The sequence below is a fragment of the Gambusia affinis genome, linkage group LG20 (assembly GCF_019740435.1).
Source record: "Gambusia affinis linkage group LG20, SWU_Gaff_1.0, whole genome shotgun sequence".
NCBI classification, from domain to species: Eukaryota; Metazoa; Chordata; class Actinopteri; order Cyprinodontiformes; family Poeciliidae; genus Gambusia; species Gambusia affinis.
Genome location: NC_057887.1, coordinates 16,104,563 through 16,123,274, shown reverse-complemented (window position 1 = coordinate 16,123,274; position 18,712 = coordinate 16,104,563). Strand labels below are relative to the sequence as shown.

The window sequence follows — 18,712 nt, the reverse complement described above, 5'->3', positions numbered from 1 at the left end:
AAAACAACTGTATTTGTAAAGCAATTACATTTATGTTCTTTGAAAAAGGTCTGGAAGATCAAACATTTTCCCCTCTCAATTTTCTATTTCCTCAAGATATCCAAACATTTGAATACATTCGATTAATTTGGTCAATTTTCAAATTAAGGGTCTGCGAAAAGAATTGAAAATAGCTGTTTTAAGGTCTTTCAAAGAACAGAAACTAATTATTTCTTTCAAAAAGATTTGATTGCATCAAAGTCTCAGTGTTCTACCGAGTAATGTGACAACATCTGAAAAAGTTCAAAGGCCATGAACACTTCTGTAAGGACCTGTATCCTTTTTGAGCTTCTTCTTGGTCAATTTTCATTTACCCAAATCCAATCAGCATCGATTCTGCATTTTCCTCAAGCTGAGGTAAAGGTTTTCCTTGAAATCTTAACTTGGATGAAACAGCAGTATTTAACCTATCTCAGCCTCGGATGAGCTGGCTGGGTTTTTGAAGGGAAGTATGAGTTCTACAGGCAAAGGCATTGATCCTCCCACACCTTGGGTTTTTCCCAGCGTGTACAACGATTCCTGTGCAAAGCCTCTGAACACTTCTCTCCCTCCTCCAGCAGTCGATGGTGAGCAAACCTGCCCCTGGATCGAGCATCTCATTTAGTCGCCGGGCCCCTTTGATGTGGATTCAGTGCTGTGGTGCATATCATTTGTGTTTGAAGGTTCAGCTTCCACAATACAGCGAGGGTTTGAAGTTTCACATATTGCAGGTGCTACAATGTGATAATCCGGGAGCTGGTTATGCATTATACATTTTTTTTTTCATAAAAGAACACTATAAACTCAAAGTAAAATCTGGAAAAAGTCAGCGCTTGAAGGTATATATTGACAGAAACAGCTTCTGAGACTTCAGGGTGCGGGACGAAAACACTCTTGTTATCTCGAGCTTTTCAGAATCAGCTCTACATCTTCTCACAGAAGGGGGTAAATATCCAAATAAACAGAGTAGAATAACATTTGACTAGGGCCTGCTATGCCGTTATGAGACCAATTTAGTTCACTGAGCACTTCTCTCGGGGCACAGAAAGGAGAAGGGCCATGACGGGTCCTTCTTCGTCTGCAAAGGCCGGCAATAAAAATCTCTTTTGCCATCTAATTTCACATGGGACTGTAACTGCAGCTTGGGGGCAATTCCTGCAGTGTGCACTTAAATAAAAGATGAAACAATCATTGTCAACATTGATGTCTTAACAGGAAAAGATCACACTGAATATAATATATATGTCTTTGCAGTTGCTAGACAAATAGGAGAAGAAAATGGCTTCCTGCAGGAAAATTTAGCGATTATATTTCAAGAAGTTTTTTAAAAAAAAGAGCTCAGCCTGGCATCAAGCAGGCAGAGGATTTAAAATGGGGGGAGTCGTTGCCCAGAGAATAAAATCTCGTTGACATTTAACGTCTGTAAGAGACCGAGTTTTAAGCAAAGGCTTATGATCTTGATAATTAAAGAGTGTTTGTATGGAGGTGCACAGCTAGGCGTCTCTTTTTAAAAGATGTTTACTGTCTCTAAAGCGCAGAGATGGTGGCAGCCTGAGGGCCTGCCTACTCTCTTTTCCCCAGCTCTGTCTCTATCTTTTGATAAATACACACAAACACACACATGGGTATATATGCAAACTCTGCAAGCCGAACAAGCACGCTCGGAAAAAATAAAATAAAAAAAACACATGCACACGTACACACACAGACAAGAAAGACTTGCTGCTTTTCACAGGCATCAGCCTCTCAATTAGCTTCTGAACTCATTTCTCCCTCCTTGGAAGGGAATTATTTTTCAGCTGGATGCCTTTTCTTTGTTTACTGTGAGCAGACCCGAGCCTTATCAGCAGCTAATCACTGCATGTCAAATTCAAAGACTTGCTGCAGTCACTTTGGAGAAAAAAAGGAATTAGTGAATAATCTTTTAAAGTTCAGATTGTCATTTTAGATTTGAACAATCACCAATTTCTTTTAGATGCACAAATCTGTCTAACAGCCAGGGAGAAGATCAGGGTTTGTTGGATATAATTTGTTGTGACACGTTAATTGCATCTACTTGTAATTCTCTCTAATTGATGCTTGATATGTCTCAGGAAATTAGGCCAACTAGATAACACTGTAAATATTATTAATCCTCCCCGCTTTTCCCTTTTCCATGGCAGGTCTGATGAATTCACAACAGCCAGAGCTGTAATGTGTCAATGTGCCGTGCAGCTATGCTGTGTATTCCCAGGGCTGCCGGGCTGACAAATCTAAGGTTACAGCTGTACCACTGTATATTCAAAACACATTCAGGCACACTGCAGAGAGCCAAAGATGACTAACCTGAGCGATTTTCACTGAGTTCTGGGTAGAGCCACCGGCATGGTATTCAACTTTGTTTCTCTTGACAATTTCTTCAAACCTGAAATAAGAACAGACCTGTCAGTTGACGTGAAGTTTAGGCTTATTTGTCCAAAATCCTGATTTTGGACAAATCCAGGTTAATGAAAATATTCGTCTGTATCTGTCATAGGATGCTCCCTTGACCCAGCACAGGTGGGAGACAGAAGGACTCTAACTCAAATACCATCACTGTTCGACAATGTCTCCCCCTGAATGAACAAAGCTGGAGAGCTCCTTCAGTGACAGACTGCTGCATCCGAAGTGCACAAAGGAGCATTACTGCAGACCATTTTACCCAGCAGCTGTAATACTGTATAACTATGACTGCTCCCAACAGCTTCCTGTTGGTATTTACTCATCTCTGTTGCTTTTATTTACACTTCTGGTAAAAACACTACAAAAACACAAAATCTTTACAAGTATTTGTGACTTAGTACACTTAAAATAAAACAAAACTAACATGCAAGAAATATTTTTGGCACAATATAGGAGCTTGCTTTAAGTCAATAATTTCTTAATATTGATTTTAAAAAAAGTGCTAGTTACAAGTGAAGTGACAGCTTACAAGACATTCTTCTCATTCTTAAAATACCTTGTTCCACTAGCAGATTGTGTCACTTAATCTAGTACTTTTTTCATCAATATTAAGAAATTATTGACTTAAACCAAGTTAATACTTCTTGCTGAAAAGTTAGTTTTGCCTTATTTCAAGTGTTTTAAGATATTTGCAGTGGAACTCGACCAAAAATACTTGCTGAAATTGTGTTTTTGCAGTGTAGTGTTTTATTTTTTTTAATGCGCCAATACACATGCATATTTTGTACTTTTCTAAAATTGTCCTACTCAGTTCCACCTTTATTTGGAACAAAGCATGTTATATTTGAATAAAAATAACTTAACTGCACAAATTTTTTTACTTTTGCCCTTGCTGTACAGCATTTTATTCTCAATCCTGGTTTTTTATTTGTCTTTTTCTTTGTGTGAATCTACATGCTTCGATTGCATGTTACTTTCCTGCTGCTGCATCTAAAATTTCCCACAATGGGACAATAAAAGGATACTTCAATTTCCTTCAGTTCTAAGAACCAAAAGATTTCAACCCCACTGAACGTTTTTACATTTCTTTCATGACACAAACATCAACTTAAACATATTTATTGAGATTTGTGGCAGACAAACCAAGGTTGAGAATAATTGTGCAGTGGAAGGGCTTATTTTTAATGTTTTTTATAACACCTTTTACTCTGATACGCCTTACGAAACTCTAGAGCACAATTCCTAAAGTGGGGTAAACAATGACCTAAGCTTTGAAGACCTCAAAGGTCGCTTGAAAATATAGTTAGCCACAAATGCAAAACTATTAAACTAATCAACTGGACAAAGACAGTAATGACCAGAAAATCAACCAGGATTGTAATTGTAACTCTGGAAGAGCTGAAAATATCAACGGCTCAATTATAACTAATGCACTCCACAAAGCTGGTATTTATGTCAGAGCGGCAGGAAGAAGGCTAAAAAACCCAACTTGACTTTATACAAAATGCTATGTATTGCAGAAACCACATGCCTCTAGGCCACCTATAACTTTAGAAACACCAGTGCTGTGGTTATAAAACAGCTTTCTCAACAATTATCACATTACAAGACGTGTAGGTGTGACTTGATAAGAGCTACTAATTAGTCACCTGCAATTTACTGGAAAAGGCTTAAAAACCTATAAAGAGCAACTGTAGTCTGTGAAAACTTTGTCAAGTTCATTTGTTTACACTGGCTGTGCACATGACAATTCAAAGAACCTCAGAGGATTACAAGAAATGATATTAAAATTAACATTAAAGACAAGATGGATAGATAGCATTTGACAGATAAAAAGAGTACTTCTAATAGTAGTGTTAAAAAAGGTCAACTGGGGTCAAAATGTCAGCCCAAATAAAGCAAAAGAAGAATCGTTCACACATGGTTATAGTTAGCCATCCTGTATTAAATCAGGCTGAGCAGTAAAAGTTCAACATAAGAAACATGATCTGCTTTCTTCAAAACAATACAACATGTAAAAGCAGCTATAAATCTTTAATAAGGCACAGTGTGCTGCTGTTTCATAGCCTTTTGCTTTCAGGTCTGTTAAATAAATAGCTTTTATAGTTTCCTTGTATACATAACTAGGGAAAGTATTTAGGGAGAGTCCACCTCTGACTAAATATTTTATATCTAAATCGTGCCAAAAAAAGTTTAAAAGTGACAGTAACAGACTAAACAAAACAACTTCAAAAAAGAAAAACAGGCTCTATTACCCTTTGAACGGGCAGAAAACAATCATGGAGTTTTCCAACATAAGGCGCAGGAACACACTGGTCTACAGAGAAACACTAAGAGAGTTTCCGTACATTTCGTTTCATCGCTTCGTAACGCCATTTCAGACATCAATAGCGACCATGCTTCTGAGTAATGCGATGCAAAGCTTGGCTCTGCTGCAAGATAGATGCTTATTATCTATGAAGCTGGAATGTGTATTTTCCACATCGTTCACACAAACAGGCTCCCAGAGGGCGAACTACATAAACGTGTCCACCCCACTAAAGTAATTGACCGAACCACAGTCAAGATGCTATGCCATGTTAGGAGGTGTCTGGCTTTTTTTTCCCCACTCAACTTTGAATTGAAGTGTGTCTACACCAGGGGGAAAATAATGAAATTACATTAAAGTGAACAACCCCATCTCTGCTGGTGGGTGTGTAATTTCACTTTAAATAATTAGACAAAAAAAAAAAAAAAAAAAAAAAAAAGCTTCCTTTAGAGATGCTTGTGCGTATTCCCAGAACAGTTAGGTTGTGTTCCCAGGCATTTTAAGATTTAAAGATATTTTCAGGGATGGAGGATGTGAAATATAGCGCCTACATTTCATTCAGTGAAACATGCATCTGTTGTAAATATAGTTCAAAGACAAGCATAATCTGTATGCAAAGAGCATCGTGGCTTACCAACATGTAGGAGTCAGAGAAGCTCAATACTCTTAGTTCAACCTGGTTTAACTAAGCATGGCCGAATTTTGAGCTGGTGTGAAAGTAACCTTTACTGGTTCAAAGAAAGTCTACAGATCATGTCTCAAGGCAACAAGTCTACCCAGGGCAGAGTGCTCTGAATAATATAAAATTAAATAAAATAAAACTTTCCTTACAAGTGGAAAATATGCTAACCGGAGGGAAAAAATTGTTCCTGAGACACCTGTTTTGACTCCTTGACAAAAGAAGAATTTGAGCACTGTGGGTGTTTATAACATGAAGGGAGCCGAGGGACTCCAGACCATTTCAAATAGACACACAGCTTCAGAGGATTTGAGGGTCTTTTTTTTCCCACTAGAACTATTTGCTCCACCTTTCAGTGCAGACAGCATGGGGCCCTGCTCTTGGAAGCCTCAAAAAAATCCCATCCGAAAAGGAGCAGCTGCCTCGAGACCTTTACACCCTCAAACATCATGTGATCCCAGAGTAGTGACACCGTAAACGGCCCCCATGGCCATTTAGGGGTAGAAAATCCCTCTCCATCTACTGCAGCATGAGCCGACTAAGCGATGGGAGGGAGCAGAGAGAAAGAAATTGTTTTGAACAAAATGTCCTTAGTTACTAACCTCAGCTTTTAAAAGCTGCTGGTGTCATTCAATGGAGGAGCAATTTCAACTATGCCACGCATTTCACTAATGTATGGTCAGTTTGTGTTATATAACAAGGGCAGTCCAGCATACTGCCATTTAAAAATGAGCCCAAGCCACATGCAGAATGTACAATGTGATATGAATTAAATTAAATTGAATTAAAATACTGTATATTGTAATACTCATTTTACATTATTCTGAGGGTTTTTCTTCCCAACAAAATCCTTGATCCGACAAACAGTTTCTATAGTAAAAATGTAAAATAGACATTTTTTTGTGTATTCAATTCAATTTAGTTCAACTGCGAAATAAATCAAAGTAAATCGAAGCCAATTTTGTATGCAAATATTACAGCCCTCCATGCCAAAACATTATGTAAATAGTAGGTGGCCAACGTGATAAATCTCACAATGAATGGTGCGGAGATTGTGATGACGGAAATAAAAGGACAGAATCAGACAAATTTAAGTTAATAATAATCATTAACATCATAGCAATACTCAGCAATAGAACTGTGGTGTTTTGCTGTCACAGCAGCAACCGTCAGAAAACAGCTATTCTCCTAAAATCATTGCCAAGGAACGTCTGAATTGATTCATGGTTAAAAAGACACATCCTGTGGAAGGTCTTTGTATACTTAAAGGGTCAGAATAACCAGAACCGGTGGGAATATATGGCTACAGGAAAATAGCTACCTGTCTACACTTGCTCAGAGATAGAGTGGATTAAATAAGACAACATTTCTCCAGAATGAGTACGTACTGATGCCTAATCCATAAAAAAAAAAAAACATTGTACAAAAGATATATCCTTCAGCACTATCTCCAGACTTGGTAAAAAATACCATGTGTAGAACTTGTCACAAGTTAAAAGCTACTATATTTGTACATATTTACAGTTAGAGAAATAAAAAAAAACACCTTAAATTAACTGGAACTGGTAAAATAAGACCTGACTAAAACTTAAGTTTATTTTGCCATTGTGTGCAATGAAGAGGATAGCAAAATGGGCTCATAAAATTTCTGAAAAATCATAGTATGAAAACTGCAGCCAATGTTTTGGTGAGATTATGCAATTCAAAGAAGAAATTCATTTATTTTAATGCATCTTTGACATCTTTACCAGGTGGGCCATTAAATGTGGAGGATGCTGCAGGCTAAATCTGAATCCTATTCCAATTAGAGTAATAAGAATTCATCAAATGTTTTATGCAGAGGATTTTGCAGTGTGGTACTATGATTCTTCCTCAGCTTAACACATCTGTAACTGTGGGGCAGATCAAACAAGTGGGGATCATTGTGTTGTTTACATTCCTGGGGACGGAGCCCCCAACGTTGTTTCCCATCAAGGGAAATATGAGAGCTTCCGAAGTACTTCGAGTGTTCTCCGCTTTGAGTCACTCATGAGTTCCTTTTAAACCCCTCTTAAAAAAGAAGAACAAGAAAAACAAGCCAAGTATATTATTTACATGAGGCAATAATTCAAGATTTGCTCCTGAAAGTCTCTTAGATGGAGGGCAAAGTGAGCCCATTTACAGACTCCCTCTTCATTCGCCTTTGATGTTAGCCTATCTCGATAAGACCAGATGAGTGCCCTAAAATCCCAGTCGAGTGATTTCGCAGGAAGAACAAGTCTCGGTTAATCAATGGTAAGATTGGATCTGGATTCTCCGGAGTGGTCTGCCTGAAAGTCCTCCCGAGTGTTTGAGTGCACACCAGGGTAATTCGCTGTTAATGATCACAGAGGCACCCACTCTCCTACGCGCCGTTCGTTCGCCATTTAATTGCCTCGTTCACGTTTAAACAGCTTACAAATCACAAGGACAGGCAGGAAAACATGATCAAACGGCGACTATCGCTAATCAGGGGAGGACAAGAGGAAAGGTTAGAGGGAAATGGGGGGTTTCGTTGCTCTCCTTGGGGTATTAGGAAGGAGGTGGGTCGTACAGGAGCACTAAATTATCCCTGCTTCAACTATAGCATGCAGGTACCTTTAAACAGGCAGATCCATCTTCCCTCTATCTGACAGAGGCAGCTAAAAGACTTTGGTAATCCCAGTTTCAACACAGGCATCTGGAGCAGAGACAAGTTCCACCATTGATTAGATTCCCCAATCAGTGCATACATCCTCGCTTGGTAGTCTGGAGGCAGAACAAGGCCTGATGTGCAGTAATTGTTTCCATAGGTCAGGCGGAGAGGAGAAAAAACAGCTCAGGGCCGTGATGAAAGGGAGATGGAAAGGGTGAGGAATATTGTTGTTTTTTCCCCCCAATTAAATTGTTTGTCAAACCCTTCACAAAGGGTTACGCAGTTTATCTGTTTAAAATCAATACGCTCGTCTCAGTGTGAAAGCTTGTCCCGACACAAGACAGGCCCATTAATTATTATGTTCTGTGTGCTATCGCTGAGCTGCTCAAGGTTGAGCCTTATCTTTTCTTATTTCAAATCAATAATTATCTTCTACCGTGCTCATGCTGCCTCTTAGAAATAGATGTGCTTTTTATTCAATGCCTGTAGACTCTCGCTCTCTCTCTCTGTCTCCTTCTGTGTTTTTTTTTTTTTTCTTTCTCTCTCTGTAGCAACCGATGAGAAACGCAGAATGAATAGGGCATTCTTATCACTGGAACATTAGGGCATGATGGGAGTAGACGGAGACGCATAAAAGCACTGAACACAAATGAGTCACGATTCAAATGTCGACTGAGGTCTTGTTCCTCATCTTCTGACATCTACTAATAAAGTGAAGTGAATGTTGATTTGCACAAAAGCTCTAAGATGTTGACATGATTAAGGTACTGTGGCCTGCAATGCATCTCATTCAATTAGGAAAATTGGAAACGTAAGTGTATTTCTCTACTTGAATGCAGAAAGTGAAATTCACACATTACAAAGAGTCACTGTGGTTTTGATCATCATGGCTCAACAGTAATGAAAACCCAAAACTTTTGATTCTCAGACAATAAGAATATTACAAAAAATCAATAAAGCAAGACTTTGAATACAGAAATGTTATGCTATGTCAGTCAATGACAGCCTCCACAATAATGGCAAGTCACAAAATATAAGAGCTATAAAAGTGGGTGCATAAAGTCTAGTATAAAAGCATGTTTATGGAAAGTTAAAAGGAAGGAAAAAATGTTCAGAAGCAGCACTTTCAGACACAGGCTTAGCAGGTTAGAGAAGTAAAGCTCACTGTAAAGGTTACGGCAAATTCACAAGTTTCACAAGGATTGCCTTGCAGTTTTGGTAAAGTTGACAAATGCAGAATTGAGGAATATTAAGTTGAGAGGAAGGAAAAACTGTGTTAGAGTAAACAAACACCAACATAGGGATAAATGTCACATTAATTTAATTTAAATTAATTTGATAGGTACAGACACACACCGACATAGACAAACTGAACAGAACAATAGTCCCATGTTTGCATCATAGTGCTTATAGCAAAAGCTAATGAACAACACCTGCCCCTAGATGGGACTAAAAACTAGTAGAAAGTGAATTAGCAACACAGGAATAGTGGAGAGACAAAGAAACCAAGCTGCTTGAGATCCAGCGTGAAGTTTCCACTGGCAGTGATGACTCAGGGAGGCATGTCAAATTCTGATGTTGATTAACTTGGTTTGATCAAGTCAAAGCTTACTCAAACCGTCTACCAGTAAATTTTTAAAGCGCTTCCCGCTTCCCTCTCCTGACAAGCTTTTACGGAGAAGCTGATTTCATTTTCCAGCAGGACTTGGCGCCTCTCCACATTGCCAAAACTACCAATGCCTGCTTTAATGATCATGGTGTTCCTGTGTTTGATTAGCCAGCAAACCAGCCTGACCAAATTCCCCATGGAGAATCTCTGTAGTGCTGTCAGCAGGAAGATGCGGGACACTATAGCAAAAAATGCAAATGAGCTAAAGGCTGAAATTAAAGCAATCTGTGCCACAGTCTGACTGTTCCCAATGACTAGGAATTCACGCAAAAGGAGCCCCAACCAAGTGCTGAGTCGATAAACTGTGCAGTGCAAGATCATACTTTTCAGTGTGTTGGCATTTCTGCATCAAAAATCCTTTTTCATTGGTGGTATGTAGCATTTTAATTGCCTGACAAGCAAATATTGAGAGTCCCTTAGCTTTTAGTCATAACAGAAAACTTGAAATATATCCCTCTGTGTGTAATGAATTAGCTCCACTTGGAATTAAATTACAAAAACAAAATAGCTTTTCAATGATGTTGTTATTCATTGAGATGCACCTGCATTTAGGAATATTGAGCCGAAAAAAGTACTGCCGCAACAAAAGGGGAAAAAAATGGCTTTGCTGTAACAGAGACTGGATGCACAATTAATGGCTGCACAATTACATGGTCATAATCGGTGAGTAATTGCATTAGAATGCAGAAACAACAAATGTGCATCCCTTTAATAATCGGCCAATCCGGCCGCAGCAACAGCCCATTTGTTGGCATTAGCCAAGAACTGCTGTTTGTACTTAATTAGGCTGCGCTCAAGGATTTAGATGGTGGGGGTGAAATCTGCTCACGGAGAATGAGTTCATATTATTTCCTCTAAAATGTCACAGGTTTTTGGCTTCACGCTGCAGAGGGTGGCGTTGTTTGTCACACTCTGCCGTGTGGATGTAGTGTGTGCGTGCGTGTGCGTGTGTGTGTGAGAGAGATAGAGGATATGAAAGAGAGAAAGAGGGACACACTGGGGGGAGAGGAGTGGGAAGAGGGAGCGTGTGTAAGGAAGGATGGGGGCTTCTGGCGTTCTCTCGAGGATTGAGATTTGAAGCCGGAGCACAAAGCCTTTGAGACGTTCCCCCTTATCTCAGTGGTTGATACCAGGATCTGGGTGATTCAGAGCGCTCCGTGTGAATAATTCCACCAACACCCCCTGCTGTGGGGACCATATGGCCCTGTGTGAACTTTAAACACACTGGGAGTGTTGCTGCTCACCAGTCGGGCCTCCCAATCTCTACCCCCGCACAGGCAAGGTGTAAAGAAATGATCAGCACAGATGATATAAGAACTACTTCACATGTATAAAAGCTGCTGCCATTAATGTGGCGGCTGGGGGGGGAATCAAAGATGACTAAAAATAGCCCTAAGCATGCTTTTCTGAAGCAAACGCGCCGTATATTCAGCGGCTGAGACGGCCCCCCGTTTTAATTATAAAACGCTCTTTAAAAGGTGGGGAGTTGAGGAGGTGATGGATGAGAAGGAAGATGTAGATCACATTTGTTACATCCCCCTATTGACGAGTGATGTTTCCTTCTGGCACCACCTGCTGGCAGCTGCCAGCCACCAAACAGAGGCATCTGCAGCTCCGGCGACGACGAGCTTTAATTATGATTGCATCAGCCATCCCCCTCCTGATGCAGCGTGCAACCTTTAAATTCAGAAGAAAGAAAAAGAAGAAGGAAAAATCAACCAGCCCCACAACATGTTCATGGAGATTTACCTCATTTTACTGAATATTTTTTAAGACGACTTGTTTATAATTTACAGGCATGCAGATTTCTTCCAGCTTGGATTTATGCCCTAAATCGTCAGATTCGTGCTTATCAATAAAACATTAAGAGCGGCACGTCTGGCAGCTGAACACGGTTTTGATGTCTCAATTATCAGTCGAGTGCAATTAATTTCTGCTTTCTCTTTGGTAAGGAGGCGGGCTGATGGATGCAGGCTAGTGACCTTTGGCCTACACCTCACAAGAAGAGGTTTGTATCAGCACTCTGTAAAACAACAAGAGACCTGGAGAATAAGAGGTGGTGGTGGTTGTGGTAGTGTGGCGTTATAGCGTGTCTACACACTCAGTCAAGCATCAGTGCATCCAGTGAAGTGGCACATGCAACCTCTGCATGCAATCTTGCATGTCTGCACACATGCAGACACACGCACACACACCCACTAGGTGGAGTGTTTCTTCTCATGACAAGCCGGGATAGCTCCACTGGGGGTTCCCAGTACTCTCGATTCACTTCGTTATTTATTGAAAACGCAAAAAATAAAGAAAGAGGCAGTAGAGTCAAGTGTGTTTACGGACCAGAATCCATCACACACACACACACCCCTACAAACCCAAGAGTGTTTAGCATGTACTCAGTGAGAGAGGGCCTTTGTTGTTTCCTTGCCGGTAAGCAGATTGAGCTGCAGCAGCAGCAGGGGTGTGTAAGATGTACACAGACAGCGGGGTGTTTGAGTGGAGAGGCACCTCCACTGATCTCCTGTGTCGTGTGATGATGTGTGTGTGTGTGATGTGTGTCTCAATCCAGTGCTGATCCCCCTGAGTCAGCCCCCGTCAGTGATACGAGCCCCCCCCTCTCTCCTTCCCCCCCACCACCACCCCCCTTCTCTCTTTGCTTCGCCATCCGGAATGCTAATAACAGCCAGCCACTAACGCTGCGGCGCTGAATTATTCATGCAGCAGAGGGTCACACGGCATAATGAGGAGTTTACTCTCATTCTGGATGTGATTGTGACGCTGCTAATCTGCATTTAGCACAGAGAAACAGAGAAAAGGATGGAGGGTGGTGGTGGAGGGGGGGGGGGGGGAGTGGGGGATTACAGAGAGGGAGGAGGAGAGAGGATGAGCACTGATGAACTTAATTGCTGTGAGCAAACAACCTCTGAAAAGAGTCACGCCATCATCCCGAGATGAGAAAGTAAACAATTAATTATCATTGGACAGAGGGAGCCATAAAGCAAATGTTTGAGCAGCACCAATATTCAGGAACCCCACACACACACACACACACACACACACACACACACACACTTTCTCTGCGAGGTGAAAATACAATCACTATAACAATGACTCACTAATTTGACACACTAATAATTATTAGCTCTAATAAGACATGGCTAACAATCCCAGGAGGGCTTGGGTCCATGCTACATTATGAAATACTGCTGGTTCAGAACTACTTATGATAAACAGTCACCCTGAAATAAAAAGTTGATTTACCTGCACTCTGATTTACAGCAGAAACAGGAACGTTTCCATTATGTAGCTCCCTGTGGAGAGCTAGTTGGAGGTAAAAACAGCAGGCAGCTGATGCCACCTGCTGGAGACACAATGTGTATACATTGGTATGCAAGTGGAAGGTTGAAAATGGTCAGCAGTGCCACAGGGGACATATGTTTATATTAATAAAAAGCAAAAACAATGACAGTTTCACATAAAATCTAAACTTTGTCAGGGAATTTTCTTTCCTAAAATATATTAACAGATGCTGGTCATTTTGCCTGTTTACCTTTTCATATTTGTGCAATTTTGGCCTTTTTGCTACTGCTTTAACAAATAATAAAGTAAATTTTATACTCCGCTCTGCTAACTAATTCAATACTTTGCACTGTGTAAGAGTAATCAAACAAAACTTGAAGTTTAGGAGGGATTTAATATGACAGACCAACACAAAGTAGTGTATACTTGTGAACTGGAAGGAAAATGATGCATGGTTTTCAAACCTACCCTAGTCAATGCTTTGTAAAAGCTGCTGATCTGGCTGCATCTCAAGTATTGTGCAGTCTCCAACAATTCTTCCACTATGGGTCAGGAAAGGGCAATCAATCCATCTTCCTATCAACTCTGACCAGTTTCTCCACCACTGAAGCTTTCAAACAAAAGTCTCTTATAGTTATTTTTTGTTTGATCAAGATTTATAATCTTATTTTCAATTTATATTTCATGAAAACTGTCAGCACTCTAAAATGTTTGGAAAATTGTAAGCAAAAATAAAACTGAATGAGATACTTGAGAATTTTCTGATTAGTTAGCTCCACAATTAAAACAAAATAATTAACTACAGAGTGAAACATGCTGGTAAACAATTAAGTCAAGGATGGTGACTAGTTCGTGTGAAATACGTCAACCCAAAACAAGTTACAGTATCGCATTTGACAATATCAGCATCTGAAAAAGCAGGGTTCTCACAAGCGGAGGAAGTCACACGCAGCGCTTTGGTTAAGCTGGTTTCCGACCTCGAGCTCAAAACCTACTTTGAAAAACCAGCATCTGCTGAAAAAGAGCTGCCCTTAAAGGGCAGCTTGGAAACCACACTGAAAATACTGCATAGAGAAAAGAAAAGACAGAGCACGGCCGACGCAGCTACTAAAACAAGACAATGTAAATAATGTATAAGAGGCAGACAGAGTTGCTTCAGCATCAAAATGAAATAGAATATAATTAAAAAGTTTGTCAGTAGACTTGTTTATTACATACATTTATTACACACAGATGATTTCAAGTGTTTGGTTCTGAAAAGCTCATTAAAAACCCAAATTCTGTTATTCAGAAAATTTGAATATTACAGGAAACCAAAATAAAAATTATATTTTTAAATAGAGAAATGTCAACATGCTGCACAGTGTATTAAGTCAACACTTGATTAGGGCACGCATGAATTACTGCATCAACGGAGTGTTGCATGGAGGCAATCAGTCTGCGGAGGTGTTAAGGCAATCCAGGTCGCTTTCCCAGCTTTAGTTGCTACAAGAAAAACTTTTAATAATGGAGATAAAACCAAACTAAGAACATAGGGACAAGTTCCTGCAATGGAAGTGATGCATATAGCTATTTATTTTCATTCATCAATAGAAAACAAAAAAAAAAAATAAGATAAAAAAGATATATATATATATACATATGTGATCTCTGAGAAAGTAAAAGCAGCGCTTTTTGCAGACGATAAATCAGCTATCAAAACACAAAAGCCTACACAGCTGCCTGGGCTTACTCTGAACACAAACACAAGAAAAAGAAGAAAAAAAAATAAAGCACCAACTCCCCAGCCAGTACTAACAGGGACATAGATGTTTTCTACTGTATAGCAGGCAATTTCTCAGCCACAACAGGATTATATGGGCTCTGCTGCGACTAGATAATTGAATTCAGGAACGGCCACAGTGCACTGCTTCCAATGATCTCTCCCACCAGGGTGATGGGAAGAAAGAGAGGCGGAGGAGAGGGGGAAGCTTGTGAATCGTGTTACACTAGATTCAGTTGTGCAACAATAGTGTTAGTTGAGAGAAGTTGTAAGCCTATTGAGAGCTTTTTTTTGTAATAGACCTATTTGTCAGGATAATGTTTATAGTTCATCTTTCTGAGATGAGCTACTTTGTAGATTACATAATGTAACACTTAGTTTCATTTATCAAGCAGCCAAAGAGTGAACGCTCTGGGTTTTATCCAAGAATCTACCGGTAAATAAAAAGGAATAAACACCACATGTTTCCAGTGAGGTAGAGTGCATGCTCCTGTGTGTTGAATTGGTGAGGATATGCACTGAAATGTATTGTGACAGGAATTAACCACCAAAGCTGCTTGTTAATCCTGCCCTGACCTTGTGCAGAATGTACAGAGAACAGTGTCTGTGGGGCTAAAGATAACACCGCAGCCTTTGTGCTGAAGGAGAACAACACTGCTGATGATGCTGCTTTGTGCCGCCTCTGCTGCCCAAGGTCACGTGTGTCCTTTTGTGGAGTAACAAGACCTGACAAGGTAGCCTTTTGTAGCTCTGATGTACTGATATGCCCATGGACTGTATACAGGATTTTGCTAAAGTATTTATTTGCCTTTTTAATCCCTTTTTTCACATTTTGTCACATTACAACCACAGTCTCTGTCGGGACGCGGGGCAAAAACGGTTAAAACGTTCCTGTTTTAGAACACAACGTTCCCATTGGCCACGAAAGTAGTCTGGCCCTCCGCAACTCCGGCTATTATGAAAAGAAAAGCAGTTCACTGGGCAAAAGGAAACAGATGGAAGAAGATGCTCTGGTCAAATCCAAAGCTGAAATGTTTGGGGTAAATGAAACACAACATGCAACCAAAAACATGCCAGGTCACCCTGAAGACACCGTCTCCTTGAAACATGGTGGTAGTGGGATGATGGGCGATTGCTTTTTTCCAGCAGGGACCAGGAAGCTGGTCAAAATTGACCAAAAGATGGATGGAGGTAAATACAGAGTAGGAAAAAAAGACGGGAGACTGAGGTGAAGGTTCATTTTCCAGCAAAACAACCCTACATATACAGCCAGAAATATCTAGTTTCTTTGGGAAAGTATGAATGTGCAATCTACTGGTGCAGATAAGGGAAGTAAACTCTTATCTACCTAAAAACATAGGTCTCGGTCCGCTTCAAGTGAATCAAATATAGGAAATGGGGCACACTGCAGGGCATTGTAGGTAAACACGACCAAAGCAAATGTGTTTGTAGCAAAATTGCCAAGAGAAATGGTTCACCATCACTTGTGGATAGGAGGACAAGTCTAAAGCCCTGCTATAAATGTGTTCCGACAAAAGTATACCACAGCTGCTGGTAAACTCCCACAAGAAGGATGAAGTTTTCAATTACTTAGTACAAAAATCGAGGCTGTTGGATTCATCTTTATAGTTGAACAGTGTTACACAAATATGAAAAACTTGGTCAAAAACATATGAATAAAACTTTACAAGCTAAGAAAGGAGGCGAACTGGACAAGTGTTCTTAGTATAAACAACCTGATTTATACCAGTTTGACAACAAACTGGTATAGATCAGTTGTAACTTAGCAGTCTAAAAGTTGACATGGTGACCTCCTTAATTTAGCTCTCTAAAAAGAGACCTTTAAAGTTTTGGAAGTTTTTGTATCATTGCTCCAGCTGTTTTGACTTTGACTAGTTGCTCAGACTAGGTGAATTTTCCTATTATCATCTAAAGACAAATAGAGCTCCAAGCAGTGTAATATTTATATTTATATCTCAGTGAAACAGAATGTTACAGTCCACAAATTAAAAAAAAACATTTGACTCTGTAACCAACTTAAAAATTAAGAAATGCTTCAGTTACATTTATTTTTTGTTAGAATCTTTTTCTATTTTCCCAGATCAAAGAAAAGATTATTTTTTTAAGGATTTTTACATATCCTTAATTATTATTATGAAGGGCACTGAGGTTTGTGTGCTATTGCTAATGCCACATATGCACTGTCATTAAGACTGGGGTTCTCACATTTAACTGATATACAAATGTGCAGCTGTGGGGTAGGAATGTACTCACAAGGGACATTTGACACTTGCTCAGTGAAAGAAAAAGATCTGTTGCACTCTAGTAAGTGTGCCAGAGGCACATTTTATGCTGGCAGTTTTACTTCACAAGCCGAGTAAAATTTGATAAATAAAGCTTGTAAAAAAGACACAAATCAAACATTTGAGAAATACCACCAGAAAGTACAGAACACAATCACTTCTTCTTCTCCTTAAATGCATTTCTAATTAGGAACGTAGTTTACACTAGACAACAACTCAAGCAATCTTAACAGACAAATAAAATATAAACACTTTATAATGTGTAATTTGAATAGGGTAGTAAAATAGATTGACACAGAATATAAATATTGAACACACAAAGAAGCGAAGCTGGCGAGAGCAATAAAGTCCAAGAAACAGAGTCGTATGAAAGTAATCCTGCTTCCTCTTTGTGCAAAAGGTGAACCACAATAAAAAGGTTTCTCATTACCAAGGTAATACATAAAGCAGAATGTTGTCATGGGTAAACCTTAAGAGATTTCTCAAGACCTTTTCAACCTTTTAGTTGCAAACATACTGATGGTAATGGTTACATATGTACTAACTATGTAACTATAGTTACATAGTTATGTGTTAACTAAATATCCCAGTTAACAACCCTGGAACCATAACCAAGGAGTGGAAAGAAAAATCAACACAATATTTTCTTCAGAAGCGAAACAAACAAACAAAAACTTGGAGTTACACTTTTTCCATGATAACAACAATGCATTCAAGCACACTGACCCCTTTGCCAGGACAGTCGACAAAACTCAAACTTATGTCAGGTTAAAGCTTGTTTAAAGTTTGTTGCAGAACTTTGAACATGGCAATGTAAACTGTTTACAATACAAACAGAGGAGATGAGACGAAAATTAAACATCACACACACCTTGTTTGGAGGATTAGTGGAACTGCATATTGGCAAAAAAAAACACTTGTGAAGGCGGGAGTATCATGATGTGGGGATGCTGTTCAGTATTCAGTTATGGCAGACAATAATTGAAAGAAGGATCTATGAATTAAAGTATCGGCACATTGTTGATAAGAATCTGAAAACGAAATGCGGGTGGGTGTTCCACTGAGACGATGATTGCAAACATGCACACAAGGAAAATATCAGCTAGTTTCATGTCTTAAGCAAATAAAACTGATAGTTCGGCTAAAGCTACCAGAACCTTTGAGACTTCAGAAAGGAAAAAATCCCACCTGAGGATTCATTGTTCCTAATTTCTCCACAGACGTGATGTCTTGAAGTTGTCATTACCTAAAGGGCTCTTCTACTAAATATTTAATATATTTCAGCTGGACTGTTCATATGAATGAATGAATGAATTAATTAATTAATTAATATACTTTATAAACCCCAGAGAAAAATTCACAAGGACACACATTCTTACTCCCTATACTTTCATGTCATGGTTACCTAGTTTAAATGTATTTTTACAGTATAAAGTAAGCTCCATAATAATTACTGACATAAGCTTTCAGCCAATTATTTGAAATCAATATTTTCAACTCCATCTATATTACTGAACGCTCTTCTATGTAAGCCTTTCAGTTCTATTTGCTTAAGCATAACTTAACCAACTTGAGGTGCAGAACTGGTTTGCAGGTTAAATTTCC

At 39.4% G+C, this 18,712-nt stretch overlaps 1 protein-coding gene across 3 annotated transcripts in view; it reads right to left on the bottom strand.

Moving 5' to 3' along the window:
- The window catches only part of adkb (adenosine kinase b), a 162,114-nt gene that overhangs the window by 139,751 nt on the left and 3,651 nt on the right, over window positions 1–18,712 (bottom strand). For all 3 annotated transcript variants that reach the window (XM_044103675.1, XM_044103674.1, XM_044103676.1), the window contains exon 5: window positions 2,344–2,422. In XM_044103675.1, the coding sequence (XP_043959610.1) occupies window positions 2,344–2,422 (79 nt within the window). The remainder of the gene's footprint in view (window positions 1–2,343; window positions 2,423–18,712) is intronic.